This window comes from Myotis myotis, unplaced genomic scaffold (assembly GCF_014108235.1).
Source record: "Myotis myotis isolate mMyoMyo1 unplaced genomic scaffold, mMyoMyo1.p scaffold_m19_p_2, whole genome shotgun sequence".
Classification (NCBI taxonomy): Eukaryota; Metazoa; Chordata; class Mammalia; order Chiroptera; family Vespertilionidae; genus Myotis; species Myotis myotis.
Window position 1 is genome coordinate 186,538,114 of NW_023416324.1, and position 11,497 is coordinate 186,549,610.

General features: G+C 45.3%; 1 protein-coding gene and 1 non-coding gene across 2 annotated transcripts; one reads left to right on the forward strand and one right to left on the reverse strand.

Annotated features, from left to right (window-relative positions):
• Positions 1-1,351: 1,351 nt before the first annotated feature.
• On the reverse strand, positions 1,352-1,424 carry TRNAV-AAC. Its single transcript has one exon. It is a non-coding gene; the product is annotated as a tRNA-Val (tRNA).
• A 1,888-nt stretch (positions 1,425-3,312) lies between these two features.
• Positions 3,313-5,288, forward strand: ACTRT3 (actin related protein T3). Its single transcript, XM_036348296.1, has 2 exons — positions 3,313-3,509; positions 4,267-5,288. The coding sequence occupies exons 1-2, from the start codon at positions 3,313-3,315 to the stop codon at positions 5,183-5,185; spliced, it is 1,116 nt and encodes a 371-aa protein (XP_036204189.1). The 3' UTR covers positions 5,186-5,288.
• The last annotated feature ends 6,209 nt before the right edge of the window (positions 5,289-11,497 follow it).

Sequence of the window (11,497 nt, forward strand, 5' to 3'; positions counted from 1 at the left end):
TCTGACGCGCGAAAGCCGAGCAAGGATGTAGGGCGCACTGAGCATGCGCAGCATTGGAGGAAGGTGGGCGTTATACCGGAAAAGGTTCCGAGCCTGGGCTAAAAATATTTTAATGCAATTATTTACGTCGCATTCAGATTTTTGTATGGTGAAGGAAAGGCATGCCAGCTTGCATAATATACAAGGAGCGCAGAAACATTAAGATAAATCGTGTTGTGTTAGGGTGGATTCTTTCCTAGTACCCGCAGACATCCTAAGTCTCAGGAAACCAAAACTTCAACATTTTTGATTGTTAAAAGTTGTGTCGGGACCATAGGAAATTTACTCGCAACTTTATTTTTAAAGGGCAGTCTCAACTGAACTAATTCGTTGCTTCTCTCTGAAGAGTTTCCCAACCAGATTCTGTTTACTGTTTTTATAACGTCTGTCTACTCAGTAAGAAGTCTGTGCATAAAACCACAGCCATTGTGTTTATAAAGAAAAATGTTGAGGCTGGTTCTTTCTTGATTTTGTTACTAAACTCAAGGGTTTCGCTGCTTGGGGTGCTGTATTAAAAAAACAAGAGGTGATTGTTGCAAGGTAGTTTTATTTACTTGCAGCAAGTAAAGGCGGTGGGGATTCATGGCCAAAGCTGTCTCCCAGAAGAGAGGCTTAGCCATTGCTATTTGGTCAGGTACACAACTGATTTCTTCCTTACAGTTGGCTACATTTATCTAATCTGGTGCCTGCCGACCTCATCCTGTTTACAGTTGGTATGTAAAATACTGTGCTACATTTTAACATTTAGCAAGAGTAACGTTTAGTAAGAATGACCCAGACCTTGAGACCCTTGTCCTAACAATTTTCTTTCTGAGTATACTTTTTTTCTTATTTCACTTTTTTGTCGGAACACTTTTTTTTTTTTCGGAACACTTTTTGATGATTTATTAATTCAGAAATATTTATGAGTCTCTCCTTGGTGCCAAGCATGACACTAGTATAAAGAATAAGAATAAAGCATGATCTCTGGGGGAAATTAATGGAAAACCCAATGACATAATAGAGCGTTCAGGAGGTCACATGGCTAAGAGTTTTCACATTGATTTCCCTGCTAGGCTGTACATTACATTATTTTCCCGGTATCAATCAGGTTGTGAGTTGAAGTAAAAAAAACACAAAAACCTTAATAAATAAAAATTTAAAAAATAAGAAAAATTAAGTCTGGAGCCCTTCTTGCACATGGCACGCCATGAATAAAAACGTTTGGTAAACAAATGAAATAATACCCAAACCGAAAGTTGAATTTCCGAAGGGTGAACAAGTTACTGTTTTTAAAGAAAAAACAGGCAGATTAATTTTAGGATAAAAGAGTTGTTTCCGCCCGGTTTCGAACCGGGGACCTTTCGCGTGTTAGGCGAACGTGATAACCACTACACTACGGAAACCGGGGTGGCGGGAGGGCTTCAGAAAATCCTAGATATAGACGTTCTAATTTGTGGGTCGCTTACCCTTAAAGTTGACTAAGTAAGATTAATGTAACTTCTAATTGAAAGAAGAAAATAAAACCAGAAAGAGGAAAATAACTATGTTGAACAATGCTATTATTTCAAAAATTAGAATTTGGTGCACTTTTTTTTAAAGCTCTCTCTCCCCCGCGGTACCTGCTAGTTGCCCTTCTCTTGGGTACACTTTCTTCTATGAGAAAGAAGTGTTTATTATGCACTTCTCCCAGCGTGGCGTTGCTGAGAGTGCCAGGCGAGTTTTGGGGGCTTAGCTGGAAGGGCGCGTCCTCGCGGATCCCAGAGTCCCGGATCCCGCAGCGGCGCCCCTCACCAAACCCCAACGCAGGGATTTAGCCGGAGAGAAAGCAACGCTTCCAAGCCCCTAGTGGAGGGACGTGCAATAGCGTTTGAATTTCCTCCCTTGCTTCGGTACACCACAGCTTTTACTAGTAGATCGCGTACTTACAGGTGTGCAAAAGTGGGGGTGGGACTCAGATACCAAAATGCACTTTTTTGGCACGCAAGGTACTTAAATGCTTCTAAGCTCGAGTGAGCTTCATATGACTGAAGGACTATCACTTTCCCTGCAAAGAGACAGACACACCCTTAGGGCTAAAAATCCAGACTTTTTCAGAATAAGAATGACTAGTAGCTTCCATATTACCCGGGGAGATAACCTGATGAGATTGTGAGATTCTACCATTTTGGTTTTGAGTGCATTGTGCTTACAAACCACGCAAAAGAAACACAACCATTGCCCAGTATATAGAAACAATAATAGAAGTTTTATTTTTTAAATTTTATTTTGTTTAAAGGATTACAAATAGTAGTACATATGTCTCCCCCCCCCCCCCCCCCATTGACCTTACCCCGGCCTCCCCTGCCCCCCGGCACATGCAATAATAAAAGTTTTTAAAACCCACTTCGTTTTTCTTTTCCTTTTCTCTTTTGCTCAATTCCTCCACCCCTTCCCCGGCTCCCTCCTGACAGCTGTCAGACTGCTCCTCTATGAGTGAGTCTGTCTCTGTTTTGCTTGTTAGTTCTTTCTGTTCATTAGATTCCACATATGAGTGAAATTGTATGTTAAAACCCACTTTAAACTTTTATTGACTTGAGAGAGGGGAAGGGGACATGGATTTGTTGTTCCATTTACTTATGCATTTATTGGTTGATTCTTGTACTCGTATGTGTCGGGACCTGGAATCGAACCCGCTACCTTGGAGTATCGGTTGGACACTATAACCAACTGAGAGCTACCCAGCCAGGGCTTGCTTTAAATCCTAGCATTTTTCCTCCTCCTCTTTTCAGGAGTTGTCTGGGTTTCAAAAGCAGGGATCCTGCCCCCCTGCTGGGACGACCTTCCCCTATCTAATCTCTCTACCTTTCCGCATAGCTTTCCCCAAGCCCCTGGACAGACACTAACTAGAATTCAATGGTCTGGGGAAAGAAAACGTTTTCTAGCTATTCGAGGTATTCGAGAAAACCACTTGTAAGGGGTCAGATTGTATTTTCGGGGAGGAAAATGGGGTTTTCCTGATCATGGTGTTCCGGGATTCCAGGGGTGAGGGAGAGAAGCCGCGGCGACAGCGGTAACTTGGAGCTCTCTGCGCGTCCGGAGAGTCTGTGGGTCCGGGACGTGCCTGCTCAGACCCTGCGGGACCTTGCGGGGCTTTTGTGACGCGGCGTTCCAGGCCCTCCGCTCGCACGCATCACTGGGAGCTGGGAGGGAGGGCAGGGGCTGCGCCCCGCACCTGGCGTCCTCCTGGCCCCGGGCCGCAGCCAGGATCGCGGCGCCGGCCAGGAGACCCGAGGCGGTGGCGGCGCGGGCAGCATGAGCAGCTACCAGCTACCGGTGGTGATCGACAACGGCTCGGGAGTGATCAAGGCGGGCCTGGCTGGGTCCCGGGAGCCGCAGTTTATGTACCCCAACATTATCGGCCGTGTCAAAGGCCAGAGCTGGGCCCAGGGCGTGCAGGAGCTGTGCGTGGGTGACCAGGCGCAGACCCAGAGACGCTCGCTGTTCATCAGGTACCGCCTTCTCCCGGAGGGCAGGACCCGCGGAGAGGGGGAGGAGGGAGAGCCCAGATGAGGTGCTCAGAGGGTGGGTGAGAGAAAAGGTGAGGAAGCCAGGAGAGCCGCAGCTCGCCGGCCTTATTGGAAATGCATGGGCCACAGCCCTCCCAGGATACGAAGCATCTAATGAGTGAATATTACTTGCTCTCTGGATCTGTACAAATGTACGCAAACATATAAATTTAAGTTGCACTCGAATCCAGACCACTCCTTCACCCTTACCTCCTCCACCCCCATGCCTCCCACCTCCCAACACTCCCCTACCCTCAACTCCCTGCCCTCCTCCCAACACACCATCTCCAAAAATACAAAACAATAAATAAATAAATAAATAAATAAATAAATAAATAAATAAATAAATTTAAGCTGCACTCATAAAATGCAAGTTCACTTAAGCATGTTACTTAATTCATGGTACCTTTGTCAGTTGGGTGGTTGTTTCAAATTAATTGGTAATAAAATTGTACTGTTATGTGAACATCCCCTTCCCCCCAACTTTTGTAACTCACAAGGGGGTTTTCCCAAGTGGATGTGGGGAATGGAAAGCAACAGAAATTGCAGAGGAAAGTAGTTGTTCTCCTTTTGCTGGTAGTTACCTTCTCTGAGAAACCCTGGCAGTCACTGGCCATAAAGGGATCCTAGTGATAAATACGGGAATTAACCCAGGTTGGAAGGGTAGACACTGCCATTGATGCTATTGTTCTTTCTACAGCTACCCAGTGGAGCGTGGTCTCATTACTTCCTGGGGGGACATGGAGATCATGTGGAAGCATATCTATGACCAGAGCCTGAAGCTAAAGCCCTGCGATCACCCGGTTTTGATTACTGAGCCAGCACTGAACCCACTCGCCAACCGGCAACAGATCACTGAAATAGTTTTTGAGCATCTGGGGGTTCCTGCCTTCTATATGTCCATCCAGGGGGTGCTGGCTCTCTTTGCTGCTGGCTTCACCACTGGCTTTGTGATGAACTCAGGGGCTGGGGTGACTCAGTGTGTGCCCATTTTTGAAGGTTACTGTCTGCCTCATGGTGTCCAGCAGCTACATCTGGCTGGCTTTGACCTCACCAACTACCTCATGAGTCTGTTGAAGGACCATGGCATCATACTGCTCAGTGCTACCGACAGAAGGATTGTCACAGAAATTAAGGAAACCTCTTGTTACGTGGCCATGAACTATGAAGAGGAAATGGCCAAGAAATGTAGTAGTATGGAGAAAGTTTACCAGCTACCTGACGGGAAGGTGATCAAGCTCTACGACCAGCTCTTTAAATGTCCAGAGGCCCTCTTTTGTCCCTCTCTCATGAACCTCGAGACGATGGGCATTGATAAGATGTGCTTCTGCAGCATAATGAAATGCGATAAAGATCTGAGGAATTCCCTTTTCTCCAATATTATCCTTGCTGGGGGATCAACCTTGTTCCCCAACTTAGACAAGCGGCTCATTAAAGATATAGCAAATATGGCGCCTCCCAATACCCCTGTGCAGGTCAGAGCTCCCCCAGAACGGAAAATATCTGTGTGGATGGGAGGCTCTATTCTTGCATCCCTGTCTGCCTTCCAAGATGTGTGGATCACTGCTGCAGAGTTTAAAGAAGTAGGTCCCAATATAGTACACCAAAGATGCTTCTGAATATGAGTAAAATGCTTACAAGAAACTGTTTCAAGTGTGTGGGACAGAAAACTTTGGAGATTATGTTTCTGGGAGAACAGAAAACATTTCAATTATCGGAATGTCCATGTCTATGTTGCATTTCTGTAATGGGGGAGAATAATGGTGAAGCAGTAAAACAACATGTTTATTGAGTAGGACGAAATTAAATGCTACAGGCAACATTATTTTTGACTTTGGAGATCTTACATTTCCCCTGGAGAGAGAACGACTTTGTGGTGCAACATGTTATGTGCCAAATGAGTGATGTAGACTTAAGTTCGATGAAGTTTAAGGAAAGAAAGGTTGCTATGAGGAAAGATTTCATAGTAAAAGATTTCATAGCAAAAGTATACCATCATAGATGGAATGGCATTAGGATGGGTAGGGGGAGAGGGACAGAGGGCAGATATCCAGAAAAGCATAATGGAAATGAACAAGGGACTAGAGATGAAAACGAACTAAGCATATTCAAGGCATGTTCAGTGAATGGTTTTGTTAAAATGAAAAAAAAAAAAAAAACTCATATGGAGCAGACTAAGAGCAACACTAGGAGGTAAATTAAGGCCAGAGGCTGGAAGGCTTTGTGTTAAATGTCATATAAGCAAAGGGGAACAATTAAAGATTTAAAAGCAGAAGACATAAGAGAATTGAGATGAATGGGCAATAATTTGGAGGATAAATTGGGGAGGCTCTGGAGATTTGATGATCAGTTAAAAACTAGACATAATATAGTTGAGTCTTGGTCCAGCTGGTGTGGCTCATTAGTTTAGCGTCGACCTATGAACCAGGAGGTCACATTTTGATTCCTGGTCAGGGCACATGCCTGGGTTGTGGGCTGTATCCTTGGTAGGGGGCATAGCCGATCAATGATTCTCTCTCAACATTGATGTTTCTATCTCTCCCTCTCCCTCACCCTCTCCCTTCTTTTATGAAATAAATAAAAAAAATTTTTTTAAATAGTTAAGTCTTGTATTCAAGATTATAGGCAATAGAACTTAAAAACAAATTATGAAAAACAGACAAGTCTTGGTGCCTAATTAGATAGGTGTGACGGGGGAAATAAAGGGTCCGAAATGACCTGTGTATCAGAAAGAATGATGGCAGTATTGACATAACTCAAAGTATGTATAGTATCCACTCTATGCAAATCGCTACACTAAATCAGGAGTCAGATCCCGTTCCAAGGAAGCCAGCAGTCTAGTATAAGGAGAATCCATACCTTAATTATCATAATGCAAGGTAGAAAGTGATTTGGTATCCAAAGTGAAGTCTAAAATGCTCTGAGGTTTAATAGGAGGGAAAATACCTTAAGGATTCAAGGAAGACTTTCTGGAAGATTTGGCTCTGGGACTGGGCTTGAGGACAGCTGGAATTTACTTCCCTTTGAATTCAGGGGCAGCATATGTGGGTTGACGCCTAAGCCCTGCCACCTACCAGCTGTGTTGTTTAAGCAAATTGTTTAAACACCTTGAAGATCAAGTTCCACATCCATAAGGTGAGGTTGCTAATCCCAATCTGTCTCACAGGGTCATTGTGAGGTTCAAATGAAATAATGTCCCCAAAGGAACTTTTTGCTCATAGAATTAGAATGTATAGGTCTAGTTCAGATGCTACTTCCTTCATGGAGTCTAAATTGACTGTGTCCTCCAGCATATCATATCACACACATGTCTATTGACCATTTTATTCATAGAGGCCCAGTGCATGGATTTATGCACCGGTAGGGTCCCTCAGCCTGGCCTGTGGGGATCAGGCTGAAACTGGCTCTCCAACATCCCCCAAGGGGTCCCAGATTTCGAGAGGGTGCAGGCCAGGCCTGAGGATTCCACTGGTGCACAATCAGGGCCAGGGAGGGACCCAGGGAGGGCTCCAGGGCGTGTCCGGTCCATCTCACCCAGTCCCAATCGGCTGGACCCCAGCAGCAAGCTAACCTACTGGTCAGAGCATCTGCCCTCTGGTGGTCAGTGCTCATCATAGCGACTGGTCAAATTGTCGAATGAACAGTCAGACACTTAGCATATTAGGCTTTTATTATATAGGATTCTTATCCTTTGGTTTGTCTTCCTTCCACACTTTAGAATTCTTAAAGTGCTTTTTTTCCCTAAAGAAAATAGGGCTAATTATACATTTACCTAATTTAAACATCAATATCCCAGAGAGACAACGATTATTCCCATTTTACAAATTAAGAAATTGAGATTTAAACAGGTTAAGAGATTTAAGTTTAAAGTGATCCTGAAATAACTTGCCAGGTTAGGTGGGCACATCGTCCTTATCCTGGTGTTAACGTAAAAACCTTCAAACCTATAAAGAATTTTTGTGAGTTTATTTGAGCCAAACTGTCAACAATTGCTGGGAAGCAGCACCTCAACAGATTGAGGTAATGCTCTGGAGAATGGCAGGTTTTTCTCTATTTTCATGCATTACAATCAAAGGAGGGATGTAGGTGGGTTACATGAAATCCATTGGTAATAGACTAGAGAGACAGGAGAAAGCAAAGCGGGGCAGGGGAACCTCTGGGATTGGATAAAAAGTAAAACGATAGGCACATACTTAGGTGGGTGCAGGAACAATCTATATACACAAAGGCTAATATGCTAAGTGTCCCTCCGACTGTTTAACTGGTTGCTATGATGAGCATGATGCTCACTGACCACCAGGGGACAGACGCTCATCGCAGGAGCTGCCGTGAGACACACTGGTCATTTACAAAGAACCAGCACCACAGACCTGGTGCTGACAAAGCAACACCTGGCTTCCCCCAAGTGGGACACAGGGCCCACTTCCACCCCAGAGCGACACCCCACCAAATCGCAGCCAGTGCTGCCAAAACCCCAAGGCACAAAATGAGGCCCACAGCCCAGCCCAGCCTGGAAATGGTGGCTATGGGTGCTTGGTAATGACGTCACGTAGCAATACCTGGCTTCCTCCTCTCCCTAGCAATGACTAGCCTCCTTGGAGTTTCTTCAGCCCAGGAACCTGACCTGCTTTATAGCCAGGTGGAAACATTTACACTTTAACCAAATGTCTGTGAAGCATTTTCCCATGCCTCATCTCATTTGGTCCTCACAGAAGTCCTGGAGTAGGTAGATAGGAGACTTGGTACAATTCTATTTTCTTTTCATTAGCCAGAAAACAGAGATTTAGAAAGTTTAGAAACTTGACCCAACTGGAAGGAAATAAAAAATGGTGGACCTTGAAAATGACTTCAGGTTTTCTCACTGGGCAGAATATAATCAAACACTGCTACCGTTAAATATTTTACCCTTTGTTCTCCCTGTGTGATCTACAATAATAATGTGTTTCATGTTGATATTTACTGCTGTGTTGCTGACAATTACCTGAAAGAGAAGTTGGGGTGCTTCACTGGGCTGGAAAAAGTTTAGCTACATCTGAAAGCAGGTCTAATTAAGCAAGTTTATTCTATATATATAAAAGGCTAAGTTGACTCGTGCATTGCATGATACATATAAAGCTCTCGCTGGTGTCAATTGCACATGCACCGGGCTGCTAGTTAACATGATAACAACAAAGGAATTTATAGTATTTGTCTTGGAGCCCAGGCACATTAGGTTGTGCCCCAAGGGGTCCGGAAAAAGGGAAGTTACAAGTTACCCTGACATTTCAAGGATATGTTACAATATATGCAAAAAGACAGATAGACTCAGTTAAGGTAAAGGTTGACCTTGTCAGTGAAGGTACTGGCCTAGGATGTAAATACCCACCATAACTGCTTTTACTTAAAGTTTAATTTCAGACCATCGTTTGTGGTTACTTCAGGTTTCTGAGTTTGCAAGTCTGCCATGCAGGCCTTCCCTGAGCTTGCCAGGTTAGCATGTGGCCCCTTTCGTCCACACTGGTCTCCTAGGTAGTTAATCCAATAGCCAGCTTGGAATATTCTGTAGAATATTCAGCCTCTAACATGATGCCATAAATGATCCTTATCAGGTATGAAAGGGCGAGGAGTACGCCCTCCACCTTGCCCCAGGGTAAGGGCTACGCCCTCCACCTTGCCCCAGGGTAAGGGCTACGCCCTCCACCTTACCCCAGGGTAAGAGCTACGCCCTCCACCTTGCCCCAGGGTAAGGGCTATGCCCTTCATCTTAACTTGGCCATGTGCTCAGCAAGCTTCTTCCCAGAAGATAGTCAAGGGAAGTGCACGCCATCACTATGACCACATCCTGTGTACTCACGCCTGGCCAATCAGCAGGGCCCACAGTCCTTTCTCCTCCCCTTACCCCAAACCCCTATAAAACCTCTCTCCACACAGAGTTCTCTCTCTCTCGGCCACTGGAGCTTACCGTTGCATCGGTGAGTGTGGCAGGGGAGCCAAACCTAGGTTTGAAATGAATGACTCTTTGCTTTTGCATCGGACTCGCTGGCTCCCTGTGGGTTCTTGGGAATCATGAAATCTGGGCACAACATTTGGGGGCTCGTCCGGGATTCCCAAGACCATCGAGGGACCCCCGATCTGAAGAGTCTGACTGACCGCAGTATGTGTGTGTCGTTGTATGTTCTGTTCAGTGTGAGCTCGTTTCTGGAATCTGTAATTGCCTGAGGGGTCTAGGCGGACGCGCCGTGAACGACCACAGGTGGGGGAGAGTTGGAAGACGTTCCGCTCCCCAGGAGGGATGGATATGCCCCTCACCCCAGGAGGGATGGATATGCCCCTCACGAGGGATGGATATACCCCTCGCGGATTTGAGACAAGGCAGGTCGCTCCTGCCGGTTTGGCGTAAGGCCAACGTCTAGTTGCTTCCATGGAGTTGGAAGCCTGTATTTTCGGGCCCTGTTTAGTGTTCTGTGTTTGTACTGGACGGATGTTATGGGATGGACTCAGACTGCTCCTTTGGGTATTGTGATTGATCATTTCAAGGAGATTGGGGGAGGCTTTAGAGCTCCCTCAGGAGTTGGGAAGTTGTTAGGAATTGAATGGATTGTTTAAAGTCTGAATGAATGTCTGGTGAAAGTGTGGGAGTGTGGAGGGAGGGGAATTGCCCTCCCCCCTCCTTTGTGTGGTGGTCGGGCGGCCGCCTGAGTGAGGGCCTGTGGAAACAGGTCACCCCCTCCCCAAGTAAACGCATCTGGGATTTCTGTGCACGTGTTAGGAGAAAAGCTGGCTTAAAACTAATGTGCGCACCGTCTGTTTTCGGATAGGGTTTTGGGCTAGTGTATTTAATTTGCTACCTAAGATTTTTAAAAGTTCTGCAATATAATGTTGGCCATCTATCTTTTAGGGGTTTTGGTTTGCTCTTCCCTTGTTTATTGTGAGAATGAGGAAATCATCCTTTCTGTCAGAGAACAGTTTAGACCGCCACAATGTTGAGCTGCCTGACTTGGCAGCCGCCATGTTGGCTGCATGGCATGCCGTGCCCCTGGGGGCCGCCATCTTGGAACAGCAGGCCCCTCCCTCTGACTTAGTCAATCACAAAAGGAATGTCTGCTCACTGAGGCAGGATGGGATTTCAGGGGTGGAGTTTTAAGGCGGAGTTTTACTAAGGAAATGCAGATGGGGCAGAAAGTGTGCCTGCCTCCCAGATTTATTTAATACTAAATTAGCAATCATGGTCTTAATATAATTTTAGTGGTATGATAGACCAATGTTTTGAGCAGTTGGCTTTATAAGGGCCGACAATAGAGCTTGTATTTCTTAAAGGGCTTGTAGATAGAGAATTGAAAAGCTTTTAAAAAGGTAGAAAAGAAGCATTCCTAAGCAGTTTTCTACTGCCTCTGTTTAGGGACTTGTTCTGTATCTCGACACAACTGAAACTGATTTGTTGGTATTTTGTGGTATAAATGTGGCATGTACCTCGAAGTTCTTAATGGGGAATGTATCTAGTTATCGTGCCTATTTAGTCTTGACCGTTTCTATCTGGATGAGACATAGGTCAAGAATCCTGTCCTGGGATGTGGGAAAGGGAGGCCTCCACATCTGTTCCTGTCAGGCCCCCATCAGGGGACTTGGGTGGTGTTCCTGTTATCTGCTCAAGATCCCAAGACTGTAAAGGTACTTGTTCACTGAAAGGGTGTATGTTTGTATGTCTACTTGGGTATAATTATTTGTTCATGTAAGTGTGGAAGTCTGTGGGGGAAAAAAGGCACACGCTTGCCCCAAGAGCGCTTGCTCTCTGTCAGAGGTGGATTAGGCCCGCCTAACTAGTAAACATCTCTGTCTGTTTGTTTGCTGGGAACTTTGATTTGCTATGTGATATTCAGTGCTGGGTTGGGATTTTGGAATTCTGGGGTAGGTTTAAAAGGTATTTGTGGCTTTTCTAGTCTGATTGGGACATT